General features: G+C 38.2%; 1 protein-coding gene across 10 annotated transcripts in view; it reads right to left on the reverse strand.

Annotated features, from left to right (window-relative positions):
- Positions 1–31: 31 nt before the first annotated feature.
- Positions 32–18,050, reverse strand: part of FABP6 (fatty acid binding protein 6) — a 45,382-nt gene continuing 27,363 nt past the window's right edge. For 4 of the 10 annotated variants that reach the window (XM_040573744.1, XM_040573741.1, XM_040573743.1 and 1 more), the window contains 6 exons: positions 10,635–10,697; positions 8,894–8,998; positions 7,842–8,017; positions 5,527–5,616; positions 2,464–2,588; positions 32–844 (listed from right to left, as the gene is read on the reverse strand). In XM_040573744.1, coding sequence (XP_040429678.1) covers positions 685–844; positions 2,464–2,588; positions 5,527–5,616; positions 7,842–8,017; positions 8,894–8,998; positions 10,635–10,674 — 696 coding nt within the window. In that variant the 5' untranslated portion in view covers positions 10,675–10,697 and the 3' untranslated portion in view covers positions 32–684. Of the gene's footprint in view, positions 847–2,463; positions 2,589–4,658; positions 4,787–5,526; positions 5,617–7,841; positions 8,018–8,893; positions 8,999–10,634; positions 10,698–18,050 lie in introns of those variants that run through there. The other 6 variants (XM_040573747.1, XM_040573746.1, XM_040573749.1 and 3 more) reach the window with 3 other exon arrangements.

An 18,050-nucleotide genomic window follows, 5' to 3' on the forward strand; every position in this document is an offset into this window, starting at 1 on the left:
GAATTTTATTATCGTTACATATTTTTTAAAAAAAAAAACAACCGTAAATGGAGAAGCAGTACTCTTCAGAAATGGCTCTAGAAGCTTCGAGAACTTGGTTCATCTTCCATTCTGTTGGATTTGTATTTATATTAAGCTTTATTTTTAGAAGACTGTAATGCATTTTTTGTTACAATTTGTCATTAACGAACAACATATATGTGGCAGTACTGTTGTATGTGTTTTCTTTGCTTTACCACCTTTCTAATTCAGGTCATGTGTGCTGTTATATTTTGGACTTCCATCATGCCTAATTGTGAAAATACTTGCAAAGTTTTCAGTGAAAGCTTCCAATAAACAAGCATATACCTGAAATGCCCTCCATTTTTTTAGTGTTTTCTCTTGAGCTTTTAAGAGCTAACAAAGAATACACGTCTATACCTTAAAAATAATTGATCTGAACTCTCATAATGTTTTACAGAACAGTGGTAGGACAAACGTGGTGGAAGGGCCTTGTCAAACAATAAGTTGGAAGGATTGGATAGATCGGGAACTTGGTCGCTGCACAGAAAGTGAGGTGTTATTCCAAGTCTGAAGTGTTAGTGTATGTAAGGAAGTACCAAGTGGGCTGAGGAGATGACTGAAGAAACAGACAAGGTAGGATACATGAGCTGGAATAATCAGTTCTTGGGGCCAGGTGCAATCTTACCTAAGAAAACTGAAAAGCCATATAGAACGCGGTTGTAAATTCAGTCTTTCTTCTGGTAACTCTATTTTAAATGTGAATTGTCCACTGACTTCCCCAGTTTGTGTTAGTGCCTTTGTATTGTGGTTGGAGTTGAGGCAGATTAAGTCCAACAGCAGACTCTGGAAGAGATGGGAAATATTTCAGAATTTAGAGTTGGCCTCATACTGTTCATATTGATTGTTCTCTCCAGAATGCTTTAAATGTGGGTGGGAGTTCCACTCACTCAGTTTCCAGATAACATTTTTCTTTTAACTGTCACTTTTGTTTTCTTTTGTGAAAACTAAGAGAGAATGTAGAACAGTTCAGACAACCTAAAGACACTTTTCTAAAGCCTTTTTTTGCAACAACTATTTTTGCAGAGAGCTGCAGAGGTGCATGCAAAGCTGAATTCATTTTCAAACAAATTGATACAAAAATTCCCACCCTGTGACTACGCTGTTTGATGCTGTCAGTTGCTGTGTAGTCATAGTCATAGATCAGAATTTTTACAATCTGATTAACTCGAACTTTGCAGGCAGACCTTGCTTTTGCAAGTTACTTCACAGAGAAACATGGCTGGGGAATAGAAAGTGCTAAGCTTAAATTGCCAGAATGGGATATGGCACTAGTAACCTCCTCCCTACATGGGAGGAGGATGTAGATGTAACCAAGCAAATGAGAAAGATAACATCTTTCATCATGTATTCATGAGTCCTGACAAGGGCCTCTGCAATGATGCAGGTGGGGAAAAAAGTCTGCTAATATTTATTCAGGCATCAAGGGTTAAAATGAACATACTTAAATCTTACAGCTGCAGCTTGCTGCTATTCTGCTGTTTTAAATGAGGAATGAAATATGCAATTTCCATTTTTGTAAGAAAGCCACAATTTTGTGTTTGCAGAACTGTCAAAGCCATGGCAAGTTTTACAGACTGTAGCGAACAATTTAAAGGTGATATAATGCTCTCTGAACAGTATAACTGGCTACTTGGTAAAGTGGCCAGATGTTGCTTAATATAATTTAGCTTCATGTTATTTTTTTTGAGAAGTCGAGATGCTAGCAAGCGTGTTCCAAGCAGAGAGATTCTTAGTGACAATTTTTTTTCTTTTCTAAGGCATGTTTATTTTGCTTTCTGCGCTGCCATTTCAAAACAGGTTTAAAGAATGTCCTGTTGAAAAGGCAGCAATGCTTTCTTCCCCCCGAGAAAACATCTCTCTGTGCTCTACAGAGAACCTAGATAAAATTACACCCTTCCTCTCAAGACCCTTGGTGTCTAATAGGGAGTTACCTGATCATGTGCAGAATGCAAAACCAAAATGTGACAGTGGGGCAGCACCAAGTGTAGTCATTTCTAGAACTGAAGTTAATGTTGTCTGCTTTCATTCTGTTTTCAAAGCAGGTAATGACCAGGTACCAGCATTGGCGCCTTCAGAGCAGATTCTTACGGGTGTGAATTGTTCAGACAAAACACTACCATCCCTTAGCTCTAGTACGAGCTTTAGTTTCCTATAATGCCCAAAAACCTCTACAGGTTTTTCTGTGGCACATATTAAATCCAGATGCTCTGAGATCCTGTTATTATTTGAAGAGGAATGTACTAGCTGAGTTGAACTGAAATGAGGAACTAGCCTGAAGAGATTCCTTTTTACTTCTCAATATGACATCATGCAACTGAGTTCGCATTGTTTCAGCTTCCTCATACAAAATGACAACAACGTTATTGTCTCAAAGAAATATCAAATTTGCATCAAGCTTACCCTAAATCTGCATAATGGTAGTCAATAGTTTTCAAAGTTGAAGTTTTGGAAATGCTCCTTGTTGCTCTTCTGATTGCTGCTAGCGTCTGAACTCCTTCAACACAGACATTCAGCAAAAAACGTCCCTATTCAGGGGAAACAAAAACATAATGCCTATTGTACTTCTTGTTTCTTAGAGGTAGCCTTCATATACTGCATAGACTTTGAACCATTGTCTGCAGAAATATTTCTGTTGACATTTTTAATGACATCTTAATTTCTTCACAATTGCCAATTCTGTAAGGGTAATGAGTAAGGAAAGCTATGCATAATACAGTGAGAATTAACTCTTAGCTGACAGAATAGTCAGCTACTTCTCAGTTCCACTATCTGGGACCTGTTAATTTGTTATAGAGATAAAACTTTAACTTTTCTTCTCTTTAAAATCCCTGCTGATGTTGTTCTTTATCACACTAGAATATGGTATGGGCCAGAATGAAGTACTGCTTCCTTGGACAAAACTTTCTAATAACTGAAATTCTTTGGATTAATAAACAAGTTATCAAAGTAATTATTTTGCCTCTTCACCCCCTGCACCAACCTTCATAGGAACCTGCAAATCTGTAAGTACTGAGCAAAAAAACTGTATTTATATTCATTGAGATTAATTTTTCTCTGATGAAATGACACTGATTTCCCAGGGAGTACAAGAGAATCTGGCACTCAAGTCCAGCTTTCCATTGAGACATTTCTCATCTCTTTAATCGATTGCTCCACTCAGCAAATTTTTTGTGTGGTTCTTATGACTCTTCTAGTTCCCTTTAAAATCAAAATTAGCTGACAGTGAAGCATAAAAACTGAAATTACTATTCATGGTCTGTCAAAGGACTTTCCAATGGGATCTACAGCATTGTTAAGTTTTCAGACAGCTGTGTGATTAAACAAAAGTTTGTGCAGCTGGCACAATGGCTCTGTTGGCCCAACAAGGGACAGCTTTGCAGCCCTGGGTATTGTGATTCATTTCAACACTTTGCTTTCTGTTGCTTTCCACCACATCAAGGCTACAGGGTAGGGAAAGTAAAAGCCAAAGGAATGCCTCTTGTTGAAAGGAGAAATGATTGGTTCAACAATATGACCGAAGAGGCTGTTTTTTTGTTGTTTTTGGTTTGTTTGTTTGTTTTTAAGGTAAAGCAGTAGATCTGTTTGCTGCATGTACCAAAAGAATGTTTTAAGACTGAGCAGGTTTAATACTTGTGTTTTTCTAATGTGATTCTGTAATCAAGAGTTCAGCATTATCCTTTTCTTTGGATACAGAATAAGTAATATGTTGAGCAATGCCTAAGCTCTGTGCAGCCTATTTGGGGTAAATTGATGGAGCCTGGAAAGCCTAGTTGTCTCTATCGAGGGGACAAAAATAAAAGCAGCTAAGAGCCTTTTTTAATGCAAGGTGCTGAGGTGATTGGGGTCATCAGTCTTGTACAAGACAGAAATTAGAATATGAACTTGTGTATACAAGTTACAAGCCCTGGCTAGTTATTAATTAGCAAATGGTGAAGACAAGCAGCTAGATAGATCCAGAAGGCAAGACAGCTCAAAAAAGGACTTTATAGTGGGAGTCTAAAAAAAGAAATCTTTGTGGACCAGGTGTTGGCCAGAAGTGATTTGGAATGGTGAATCCAAAACCTGCTATATCTAATTTTTATTGCGGTCAAGAAAATGGGTTGTCACGTGTTCTTTGTAAATAAGCAGCATTGCATTGAAGAAGAAAGACTCCACAGTTTCCCACAACAGTCTGTCTGGAAAGCCTTAAACGTCCTCCAAGAGTGTGGATAAAGAAGAGATACTGATGAGAATGAAGTAACTCCGAGAACAATATGAAAGCACATCTTTCAATAAGTTTTTTTTTAAATCTCCCATATTTCTGCCTTCCAACCAACAATATGATGTAAGCCTTGGGCAAAATACTGTCCTGTTTTCTAGACAGCAGAATAGAGCTTCTATTAAGTATGTGATAGACAACATTTGAATATGCCAAGTATGTATTATATCCTGAAATATTTATACTGGAGCAGCATCACTAAGTCCTTGTTGTTGTGTTTTGTGCTTTTTATGAGGAATATTTCTCAGATCTTCAGGAATTATGGGATAATGTTACTGGGAATAATGTTACTCTGAAAAACAATCCTTCATCTTTGTAAAGAAAAGAGAGAGCGAAATAGATCAGAAGTGTATTTTATTTAATTCTATTGTTGCATATTTTTCAGTACACTGGAGAATGTGCTTTAATGCCTTAAGCAATCTTTTTGCTGGTTCTCTTGTAGGTTACACCAGAAGCAGTAGAGAGCTGGAATAAAGAACAAACCAAAAATTTGGTTGAACAGAGCAGTTAAAGCTTCAGTGTCACAAATGAAAAGCCCTGTTAGCTGGCTCCTAGAACCCACCCTTTACTGAAGCACAGGTACCCTTTAGTAGAACATATCTGAAAAATAAGCTGAATGGTTTAGTCTACTCTGAAATACATTGTGTTGCTAGACTTAGCAATCACCAACTCCAAGTTAGTATTGGGTTTTAAGACAGATGATTATTCTCCAAAAGCAGTAAATGATTGACAGTATCTCTTTCAAGGATGGTGAGATTCCTTTCCTGACTCAGACAGTAATTTACTTGTGGGTAGCATCTATTGAAAACATACTCAGGCATATGTAGTTGACACAAATACAAGTCACAATTCTGGAAGAGTTATCAAGCATTATGATTTCTGATTCTCAAAAAATTTATCTTTTACAAGTTTTATTAAGTGAATATGGTCAAAGACAAAGTAACTCAGGAATAGCTCAGGTTCAACACTCCAATCTTTTATAGCTAGAAAACGGTGTCTAGGATACAAAACACATTACAAGTTTATTAAAAATATGTAATTTTTGTCCATCTAATTTTCAATTAAACCTGCGTAAAACTTTAGGGAAAGTTAATTAACAGCTTTGCTGTATTTCTTCTGTTTTTTTTTTCTAAACTCAAAATTTTAATCCTGTAGATCTTATCCAGATTATTAAAAAAAAAAAAAAAAAAAAGTTGAGAACTCACCTCCACTAGTTTTCCTCCAGCAATCTCTGCAGTGTGATGATAGTTGGGAAAATCAGCTACTACTTTTCCCCCTTCCATTTTAACAGTTGCCTGTAATAGAGAGAGGTTTAATATTCTCTGGGCCTATTGGCATTTATTTTATCAGACACTGTAAGCATCTGTGCACCTGATGGTTAAAGTTTTTCCTATAATAAAAGTAAAACTTGTCTATTATATAAACAGCTTCATGATAAAGACCTTGTGCTTTAGTTCCTAAATATAAGCATCCACAATTTATTAAATAGAAAAATATTCAAGTAACAATACATCCAAGTTCCATATTTACACAATAAATCATAAATAATGTTCACTCATAGCTCTAAAGATGGTCTTGCTGCAGACTGTGTTCTCAGTCCTCAACGTTTTATGTGGTTCTTCTGTTTTGTCCGTAAAAAGTGAAATTGTATGAGTTATTTTTAAAGGAGTGTTCTCATATACTGATAACCTGCCTGCAAGCAGCACAAAAGTCACTGTGGGCTAGTGATATTAGTCTTCACCCTGGATCCTGAGTTTCATGCCTTTAACTACACTAGAGTTCACCTCTATCATTTAAGTATAGATGAAGATGACTGTACAGTCTGCAGTCACACCTTTATACTATAACGTGTCAGTTCCTGTACTTTCTGCAAGTTCCTGAGGAAGGGAAATGGAGAAGGATGTGCTGGTCTCTTCTCCCTGGTAACTGATGGCAGAACACAAGGGAATGGCACAAAAGTTGTGACAGGGTAGGTTTGGGCTGGACATTAGGAAAAAATTATTTACCATGAGGGTGGTCAAACACTGAAACAAGCTTCCTAGCAAGGTGGTTGATGCTCCATGCCTGTCGTGATCAAGATGCATTTAGATAATGCCCTTGATAATATGCTTTAACTTTTGGTTAGCCCTGAAGTGCTCAGGCAGCTGCACTTGATAATCTTTGAAGGTCCCTTCCAAGTGAACTACTCTATTCTAAGAGTTACTTCTGTATGGGAGGAGCATGCCAGGATGCTAATATGAAGATTACAAATGCTACAACATTTCAGCTGACTATCAAAACTAGCTGTGCAGAACTAGCTATGCAGTCCCATCAGAAAATTAGTCTTGCCTCCGTAACTAGTCAGCCTTGCCTGTGCTTTTAGTAATAAAGACAGATCAGCCAGTCATATTTAGAAAGCAAAAAAGTAATGTGTAAAGTGAAGAGAAGAGGGGACTTTAAAAAAAAATGTTTTACCACATACAAGGAAAGCCTTACTAATTTATATATTGGTTAGTGACTCTGTGCTGAAAGGCAGTGGTTTCTCTGCTGAGTCATTTACCCTGCACTCATCTTTGGCTACTTAATAGGATTTGGACTGCCGAAGTGCTCAAGAAGATAGAATTTATAATATTTCAAAATTGTGAAGTTTGCAATAAATTGACCAAATAGAATTATGTTTTCTTCCATACACTAGGCTTCATAAAGATTTCACAAAGGCAATGACATTCTTTTTTTTTTTTTCTCTCAGAATCAGAAAGACTGAAATAGCATTCTGGAAATCATACAATACTATTACTGTTCTCATTTTGTCACAGCTCCTTGAAAAAATTGCTGGTTTTCCTGTCTCTTCAATACAAAGCATTTATCCAGTAATCTGTTGTATGGTTCTGGACACCTCACAAATGCTGAGTTTAGTTATCCCAAACTATCCCTTCTAATGGAAGAGAAGTGAATAAGGCAATAAAGCAACTGTTTCACAGCAGGTTCTGTATCAAGATTTTGTCCATGATAGGATCAGCTCAAGGTTGCACAGTCTCCCTTATCACTAAAGACTGTTCAAGTTGCAAGTTGCTCTATAGTTCCAATAGTACGGAGAATACAGACAGTTTTTTTTTTCCCTTCACTTTATGCAGTCCTTTGTTTAAGGCTCAGCACAGGTGACTTTAAAAGGCAAGCACTGCTGTCAGGCACAGACAGCTAAGGATCACAGCGCTCCTCATAGAGTGTGCTCCAGTTGCTGCATGGTGCTGGACAACGCAGACAGCTGTCAACCAGCTTGTCAGAGTTTTAATTAACATTATGACTGCTTCAGCTACAACACCAGTAGGATGTTCATCACTCTGCCCTTGTTCTTTACTAGTAAATACAGTGTTGAAGCTCTAGTGCTCATTAAAATCAGCTTTAGATATTTTGCTAGGGTCATCAAGAAATTGGGAAAAAATATGCATCCTTGAGACAGATTTGATTTTCACCCTACATTAAAAAAACAAAACAAAAAACAACTGGGACAGCATAGAACTCAAGAGAGAAATTAATTTACCTTGAACTTTTTACCACCCATTGTCTCCATGTCTGCTTCCTTGCCAATAGTGAATGTGTTAGTCGTGGTGCGACCTCCTGGGAAATGCTGTGTCCAGGTGAAGTCATTTCCATTCTGCACCACCTCAGTGACTATTTTGCAATTCCTTCCCATCTCAACCTTCTCACTGGGGAGACCTTAAGAAATAGAAAAATACAGTTTATCAAATCAAATATCCTACTATCTGTATTGGAATTGAAGCATGCTAATGGTGTGTTTGTTGTCAGACATTGATGTTTGAACATCTGATTTGTGTTTTTATTTTTTTTTGTTGTTGCTGTTTGTTTTACAGCAGTATCAAAGCTGAGTTTAAATTATTTATATAAAGGAAAATGCAGGGACATCAATGCATTTGCTAAAATAGGTTTTAGTCTGTCTTTCTTTTCCCTTAGAAAGGATACACAGTAAACACATAGCTGCAATATATAAATGTTCACATCTTTCTTTCTACTTAGGCTACATGTGCAGATACATGGAATTTCATGTCTATGAACTTCTGCCTCTGCTATACAACTGGGCATTCCTATTTACTATTGCTTTGTAAATAAATGAACACAAGCATTGAACTTTTGCACACAGATCATAGTATTCCTAAGAGATTTTACAGGCGTAATCTCTGAAATTGGCTTACGCAGTCTTCTGAAAGGGTTCACAGAAACCTGTTACTGTAAAAAATTTTGACAAGTACTTTCATACTTAAAACTTTACTTCCACCAATGAATACTTAGAACAGAAAAAGTGATCTTCATGATTATTATACTGCAAACATCTCTGCCCTTCATTCTGCTGCCACAGAATAGGAATACCTGCTTCTGTACAAGGGGACTATTTCCTGTGGCTAATAGTGCTTCTTATAAGAATGAAAACTGAATCCTCTTGCTGAAGTGCTGAGCACTCCTACCAAGACTGGTATTTCCTGTTGATCTCTTGACATTTCAATAAAAAGCCCCTTTTAAAAAAGTATTTCTAACTAATTTATAACCTTCAAGACTTACACCCCGAGACATACTTACCAATTGCCTTCACAAAGTCATCGTAGTTCTCATCGCTTTCAAATTCGTATTTGCCTGCGAATGCCATGTTGCCCTGGTGATGTGGCTGGTAGTGCAGGATAGCCGCTGAAACAAAGAAGAATTGGTAAGTGCAGACGGCCTGAGGCCCTCATTTTTATAAGCCAGCCCAAGCTGTTCAGCCCACCTGTACTCACACCCCTAGGAAATATACTTTTATGATCTATGTGAGTCACTAACATGGATGCCATTGACCTATCTGAAAAGGGCCATAATTCAATTAAAGATCCTTGACAGTAATCTGGAGATCAGCAGATATCAAGGGCAAAAGCTGGGTTTTCTTTTTTGCATATTTGAAGAAAGTGATATATTTCCCTTAAAGATCCCACTGATTTTGCAGAGATGATGGAATAATGGTAAAATATTTTATGATGAAACAGGGAGAAAACATCTTCAAAGCAGCGTCCTTCGATCACAACCTCGCTGTATTTGGAAGCATATCCTATATTAGTTAATATGTTAAAATAGGAAACAGGCTGCCCAGATTCCTAAGTAATTCTGCTGGGACCTGGGCAATGCCAAGGTTCTGGGTAAATTACTGCACCTGCACGTCCTTCCGTATCCCCATATGAAGACAAGAATTGTGAAATATTTTACAGTACTTGGATGTAAAGTACGTTAGAAACACTCGTGGCACCATGTTCCCATATCTTATTTAATATCAGGAGACAAATCGTGCTTCAAATTGCTTAGCGAATCTTTGCACAAAGTACAAACATTTCAGAAGTATATACGTTTTTGGGAAAAGTAGAATCAGTACTCTCATTTGTGTAATATGCTAAAAGTGAGAGTCCATGGGGTAATTTAGAACACATACAAGAGCAGGGTAAGAAATTCCCAGCTACAGTGTGTTGGCATTGCTCCACTGGCTGATGATATAGACCAACAGCTTTCAGTCTGAACAAAAACTTTCCTAGGATTTATGTGCTAACAGTGTCATAACATTGGAATACACAGAGTATCTGAGGTTTGAGTAAGAAAACGTTACCTGTCTTAGAAAAATCTTTACAGTTTTGAAACTTTTCCTTACAGGGGCAAAATAAGAGGGATTCCAGAACAACAAACTGACTGGTGGGTTAAGAGTCTGAATCAGGCGAGAAGAAGACTTCTAATAGAAAAGAATTTTCTGACCACAAAAAGCTTCAGAATATCTTGAGTCAGTTTTGTAAGAGATCATACCTATGGACTGGAAAGGATCTTGCCTCATGTTTATTACTTGGAAATTTACATTGTTTGGTTTTTTTCCACCTACTTCCTCTTCTAAGGTCTGACAGAAAGCAATTTCAAAATCTTACATCTTTGTAAAAAGATCTAAAACTTTATCATGGAGATGTGTTTTTGAGGTTGACAGCAGTCCTGTTAAAACTACTGCTTTTGGTACGCGCTCATGGCAGGAAAGCAGTTTTCTAGCACAGATGCAGATGCAGAAAGTGAACAAAAGGGAAGCATAAAAAATCATGGTCAATTTGTAAAATAAAAATGGAACAAATGTCCTAGGAATTACTGCCTTCCCACCCCTAACCCTTCACTCCCCCCATATTTACTCAGCTTTAAATTGTCCCATGCTGTGCAGCGGCTGACTGTATTGTGCTAGAGTTCGTGACGCCACAAAAGCCATACCATCTGCTGTCTGCTTGCTATTAAAAGGATGTCTCCTTACTTGAAATAGCAGAAAGCCATATACCTTTCTTCTGCGAACATTCTCCCTGTTCCGTGATCAGCATTCAAGTACTTTTCTCTCACGCCCCTGTGTTTTAATAGTTGGCTTTTATCAGTTACAAATTCATAAGATTCAGGGAAGGAACAGAGAAACTTGCTTTACAGTCAGTATTACCTTTGCGCCTGATTTTAAAGTGCCTGTAAAATGATTCTGACCCTTCTGCCACCATATTTGACACTTTTGTTTTCCTTTTTTTCTTTTTTTTTTTCTTTTTTTATTAGAACTGTTTCAGCTTAATCTGAAACTTGTGCAGGAGCAGATAACTGAAAGGGAAACTTCCTTTATCAACTAGACCCAGGTCCTTAGGCCTCGTCTCCATAAAGTAAAATAGCATTAGCATGGAACACAACGAAGTGGCTGCACATGCACAGAGACCTCTGTTCTTATTGCCAGGGTAAAGCTAAGTAGTTACCAGTTAAGCTACAACAGTGCAAAACTCTGTGCCGTTACAGAGGCAAAAAACCCTAGTAATTTCACTCACATAAATTCGAAAACTCAATTTACAGGAAGGTATCATCAACCCCATTCTATACATGGGCAAGCTGAAAACAGAAAAAAAAGTGACCTATCAGTGCTTACAGTATAGTGAAAGGATGATGTAGTCAGTAAGAAATCCTAGGTCCATGCATAAATCCTGCGTCCAAAGCATGGCACATTAATTTAAACATTCTTATAATAAACAAGGCCTTAGAAGCAAAGGGTGAGAGCTCTGAAGAGCCAATTACTTTCAGTCACCCAGGGAGTTCTGCAGTTGCTCCACTGATGGGCTGTGAGAATCTTTATTGCTGCTCAGCACAACTGGCTGTGCAAGTCTTCAGGTAAGAGACTTGCCTCCTTCACGTGGCTCTGTATGCTCCATGTACCGAAAAGTAACCAGGGTCCCGCCACCGCTGTGCTTTTGGGGGGTGGGCGACCAGTGCGACCATCCTCAGGTTAGCTCAGTATCGAAGGCCTATGTCTTGCACTAGGCTCTCAACGTTTCAGAGAGACATGCATAACCCCGTGAAGAAGGTAAATGAACTCAAGCCATAAACTCGTCTGTTTACACAGAACTTATTAGGGGACAACGCCATTGGCACAGTAACACCACACAGACCTTGGAAGATAGATCAAACTGGATAAAGAAAACGGCACAGCTCTCTGAAACAGGAAAAAGATAATCAGATTATATGAACAGTACTTGGGCTTTTATGTTCCCTTTCTTTATAAAGATCAAATTATATTGATAATTATCTTGTGATGTGATATAAAAATGCTGACATATACACAGCTATACAACACTTAGAGCTTGTCTGCAGTGGGAATGTGGTGGGCACAGTGCTGGCATGTAGTACAGTAAATTACAGGTGAATAGTTACTTGGCTGGCTTGGTCATTCTTGCTACACTAAGGAGGAGTTTATTCACCTCCAAGGAGTTGTAATGCTACGCTGTACGTGAGAGTTGCAGAATGTATTAAAAACATCCATATAAAAAATAAAGGTAAGACTGCACAGTGTCAATAACCGTGCTTACTCTGCCTGGCTGCTTGGGACCCGAATCAGTTTAGAACAAGTTGTGAGCAAACATACCGTCTGTACCCGTCTGTGCAGAGGAATTTCTAATGTGCATTTTGTATTTGCATCCATTTTCTGCTCACTCATTCTGGAATAAATCTCTGCTTTAGTTCCTGCCTTTTTGTTATAAAATGTAATGAAATTCAGGAGTGCATTGGAGAATGAAGAATTTCATTAAATAGTCTTGCAAATATTGAGTCAGGACAATATTTATTCCAAGAATAAAGGGATGGAGACCCTCTGACTTTACTGAGGTGATGGTTACTTGCACAATTGTTAAGGTTAGTCATCCAAGTTCCTCTCAGTTTCAGCTAAAAACTGCATTCTCATTTAATGACCTTACACTTTGTATTTACAATACTCATGATTTTCCTGCCTCTTCAGACCTGTAAGCCTGTAATGTTGCTTTTGCATACCTCTACAGCAGTGCTTCAACCTTGGTGGGCTAGGCGCTTAGCTAAATGGTGCAGAATTACTCAGTTAAAAAATAAACAAACAAACAAAAACACAATAAATTAAACCAAAATTATCCACATTTTTTTTCAAAATACACATATACATCATTACATATATAATCCATTCCATCTACAGCAATGTGGGTAGCTGCACACTGCTGCAAACATCCTTGTTTATGTCATGTTTCTACTTAACAGAACTGAGTTGAAATCCAACTGAATTAACAGCTATAACTGAGACCAGTGGAAAAATGAGAGGCAGTTCCCTTTACACATACAAGGGTGTAAAAAGAAGGCATGAGGTAAGAGCTGTAATGGAGAAAGACAAAAGAATAAAAAACTCCAGGTGTAAAAGTTAAAAACAGCTTTCAGAAAGGTTATTAACTTCAGGGTACCTGGCACTATCAATCATTTTCAGGAGGAAGATGCAGCTGCCCTTTACGTAGGTCAAAGGAAGTACCATTATTCTATAGGGGACTGTGCCACCTGGTGGCCAAATATCTGGTGGCCGAGGCCTGTATGCCAATCAGCATGTCCTACAGCAAGTCCCTACCTCCCCCATAAAAACCCCTGGCTTCAGTTAAAGCATGCCAGGGTTTGTACCTAGCCCAGTGCCACAGCTGAAGCTCCAAGACCAGTCTCCGATCTCCTTGTTCTCTGACTGTTTGAAACGAAAAATCTCCCGCCTGAGCCAGACAATCAGCTCAGTAAGAGTCATGTTAAGTGTATCAGTATTTATACAAGCAATTATCTTCATGTTTCATTTTGGGACATATTTCTAAATGATAATGATTTCCTAAACATTGGATTATGGCAACACTGAAATACCATATATTATTAGCCTTTGCTTAAGTACATTTTATTGCTATCTGGGCGATCAATAATACACAGGGTTGCTTCATATACATTTAATTAAACATTACAGAACATAGGCCAAATGCTTGCTTCCCTGAATTCAGTCTGAATTCTTCAGCTTCACCTACAGCGAAGCTACAACTTCAACACAAACAATTTAAGGAATCTAACTTTATATGCAAATGTTATTTGTGGCAGACTAGCATTTACAAACCCCACTGAGTGGATTCAGCACAGAGAAACACAAGGGTTTGCGTGCTGATATGGAGCCCCACTGTCAGCAGACAGACTGCAAGGAAGTGGTATAACCTTGCTCTGTGAGACTTAAGGCACACAGGCTTTTTATAGTGAGTTTGTCTCATGGAATAAAAAAAAAAGAAGAAAAAAGCACAACAAAACACTCATAGTAAGGCTTATCTAACTGATGGCTTTCTAAGGCACATCTCTAACATCAGCACATAGCAAGCCTCCTATACTATGGGAAGGACTCAAGCCACTAGTTACAATGAGAAGTTATTCAGAAAGGCTCAAAAATGCATTTAAATTTATTAGGATCATGTGAGTTGAAACTGTGTGGCTGTTGCAGACACTTAGCACGAGTACGTTTTCAGAGAAGTAAAACCCTCATTAAAGCTTATACCCAAAGGAAAAATTCATCTAAAGGGAGTAGTTAATTCCCTCTGCCCCCCAAGTCAGCTACTTCTGATATGCAAAACAGCTGAGTCTTCAAATGCTGGTAGGAACAGAAGGAACTTTCAGGAACCAAATCAAAGGCCGAGGATACCTCTACTTTCAGAATTTACTTGCCACAGTCATAAATATAACGCCTTTGCATTCTTTTTGTCATGTCAGAGTCACCCTGCCCTTGAATGTCTCCCAACATGCTTTAAAGTTTATTAACCTTTCAGACGTGTAGTATAAAGCCAACTAAGACACTTTAAAGACAAAGTGGAGATAAGGAAAGTAATTCCATTAGTGAATGAACAAGGTTGAGTGACTGTCTTTGAAGTGCTTTTAAAACTGGAATGCAGTTGAACAAGGAATACCGATTCAGAATAAAAGTAGGAGCTCTCCCCTGAAAAGAAAGTTACCCTTAACGATCCTTTCAGAATGAATGCTGATCAGGAAAGCTTGTAAATTCTTAATACAGCTGTATCTGGCGATTATTCAACAACTCTCCACAGAAATGGCTAATGATTATTAATTCCTTTGGTATTCAGAGTAATCATTCATAATGAATTCAGAATGAACTCATTTGGTGTTAATGTAATGTGTAATTCCATGGGAGTTGTATTATAATTTTGCCTTATTAAGTATCCATTTAGCATAGTACTAGGTGCTATTATTCTAAACTCACAAGCAGTAGAAAAGTAATTACCAACAAGATGTGGCTGAATTATTGAAAAGCTAATGCTTGTACAGACTCCAGACATTTCACAGAAATGCCCTGGCCAGCTGTACAAGACCTCTACAGGTGACTCAGTACAGATGCTGCTCTTGCCCCACATGTGACATTCTGAAGGGTTGAATCTGCCTAACAAAAAAAAACCACAGAAAGAAAGGATCCTACCAGAAGCTGAGAGTTGGGAACATTTGCAGGGGAGGAAGGCTCAAATCCTTCAGAAAACTAGTATTTTAGGGACTCCCATAAAGGAAACTTGCATTATTTCCTGCCAAAGCACTGTTATCAGGAAAACCTTTAGTCTATTCAGACCTCCAGTGAGCAAGATAATTAACTGGTTCAAGCTGGCATAGCTTCTGTAAGAAGTGGTTGGTTCTGCTGCCCCTGGCTGGTGTTCCTGATCTCTGAGTGTCATCTCAATAGGACCTGCTGAGGTCTAGTTTGGACAACTAAAAAGACAGAAAACTAAACTCACCCCCCCCCCAAAAAAAAAAAAAAAAGTAAGAAAAAAAGAGCTGATTAGTTTTCAGGTGGTTTCACCAGTTTTCAGCTGATTTTGTTCCCTGAACTGTCTCAGTAGGTGGTCATACCCTGCCAGTAGAGCAGGAGGTACGAGAGGAGGGGAAGACCAATGGCACCAGCACAATCAACATTTGACCCTTTCATTGGCCTAAAGGTGTCTGCAAACCATGCAGTGACTGAGAGCAGCCTGAGGATATGAAGGCACTGTTTAAATTGTTCAAGAGTCACCTCTTGCTTTGTGGTGCCACAAGTGTTTATGCAGTAACACAGCAACCAGAGCAAGGGCCTGATCTGAATTAAAAATACCCCAAAATATAAAGCTATTTTTCGGCTGGATCAGTGCTGTGATCCAGTTACTCAGATGATCACACCAATACCTGTCGTGGCACAGTGGAAGTATTGGCATGGAGAAGGAAACAAGCTGCTGGGGGAGTATCCACACAAGGTGGATATAGCCACCGAAAAATGTTCATTGCAATCGTGATCTGAGTTACACTTCATTATGCCTATTAGGAGAAAAATGAAGGCCATGCTAACTGAGCTAGTGGTACATGTCTAGTTTGGCTGAACTGAACATTTTTTCTGCAAGCTTAAGGCTCAGTATAAATTCTCTGAACTTTGTATTACACATTGGCTTTTCAGAATCCAACACCTAAGCAAATTAAATCTGCACTCCTAAACTCAAAAGCACCCAGACAAAGAACTGGGACGGATATCTCTGTTACCATTTCAGATTTTTAGAACTGATAGCACTCTATGAAGTGCTTGTCTTTGTTATTTTAGCAGGCAGTTTACTCCCTGGTATGTAAAAATTTTCTTTTAATTTGTAGTTTAAATTAATTAATTGTTGTTCTAAATCTGTTTGTACTTGTGCCAGAACTGCCCCTTCTTTCTCTGAGTTTATCCCAAATTTCTTTAGAGAGCACCTTTTTTGTTGTTTTTGTTAGACTAAAGCAATCAGGCTAAGCCACGCCAAACTATGTTAAGACAATTCTGAAGCGACAGACTTATTCTTATCATCCTAGTACTCCACTTACCCCAATTTTACTAGGATCTCAAATGTTTTCCAGCTCAACAAGTTTTGCTAGTACACTACCCACCTTTTAATAAAAGGCCATTAATGGACATACTAACATAACTTACATAACATACAGTAAGGCTGATACTAGCGACTTCTTTTGAATCTAATTGTTCTTTTCTTTCTTCAGGATTCTTTCCTTTAATTAGTTATCTTACATTTATTTAATCAATTGTATCCAAAACAATGGTAATGGGGACTGACAGCAGAAACAGGAAGGTATCTTTTTTTTTTAAAGTTTTAGTAAAGACTTCAACAGAAGACTTGAAGATTTTTGTTATGCCACTTTTGACATAAAATTTGGAAGTGCACAGTAGAAAAATGACTGGCTCCCATCAATTTGGGTCACACAAACCTGTTAAGCTTCCTTTGAAATTTCATCTTTGGACTAAAAGCCACTATGGGACATTTTGTACCTCAACAGTTTTGGTCTAATACAGAGAAGTTTTTAAAAATTGCTAAAACAAGATTAGAATTCAGCCTTATCTGCAGTCTTCTGGTAAAAGCAAACAGTTAAAAGATACTACCTCTATATATTTGTTTGACATACTTATATTGAAAGTCCCTAACAGCCTGTAAGCATTGTTCTGATAAATTAGTATCTGACATCCCTAAAGACAGGAATCATTGTAACTACCCCTTCTGACTTTTCTGACCAAAAAAATAATAGTCATATCCCCTTTATCTACATAGTTCATATGATGCGTTGTAAAGATTTTATTACTTGATAGTATCTATATGATACTTGCTGACACATCAGAACAATGTAACTTCAAATTGGAATTTATCTTCAAGGTAATCTAGTCTGATTTGGAGACTTGTCACATGGCTGTGGTCTTCTAAGCAATCCTCAGTCAGCATCAAAAAGGGGAAAAAATGGCTGTATCCCCCTGTAAAACGAAGGTGCGCTGTACCTGCAGTTAACATTAGCAGGAACTGCTGGCAGGAGGGTAACTGGATGCAGGTTTCTGAAATAGGCTGTCACCACCATAAAACACCACCAAAAATAACTTCTTCCTTAGTCACAATGTGTTTCAGAGGCATCAGTAATGCCCTGGAATCCCTCTCTGGACTTACAGTTACCTAATGAACTTCTAATGTGATTGTACAAGTTTTGTCAAATGAGGCTTAGGAGGCAGTGGGATAAATGTGGGATGAAACCAGGACCCGGATGTTTCATGAATTTACCCTGCTTCTAGAGTATACACTGGAGTTCTGCCTGGACTCTGTTGGCAGCGGGTTTCTCATGATAGCTGGACAACTTTCTGAAATCAGTCCTAGAACTTCTGCGTTTTCATGGGCACTGAACCGATTTGCTTATTTTACTGTCATTCCTTCTCTCACATCCCTTCTGCAGCTCCCTACAGTAGGAAGCATGCTCCACCTAAGAAACCAAGCAACTGACGATTTAGTCTATATGACGTTGGTTTAGGTTTTCTTGAAGGAAAGCTCTGTGCAGCATTTCTTAAGTTTACTGAAGTCAATAAAAAACACTATGTAACAGCATGTTTTAA

The sequence above is a fragment of the Cygnus olor genome, chromosome 14 (genome assembly GCF_009769625.2).
Source record: "Cygnus olor isolate bCygOlo1 chromosome 14, bCygOlo1.pri.v2, whole genome shotgun sequence".
NCBI lineage: Eukaryota > Metazoa > Chordata > Aves > Anseriformes > Anatidae > Cygnus > Cygnus olor.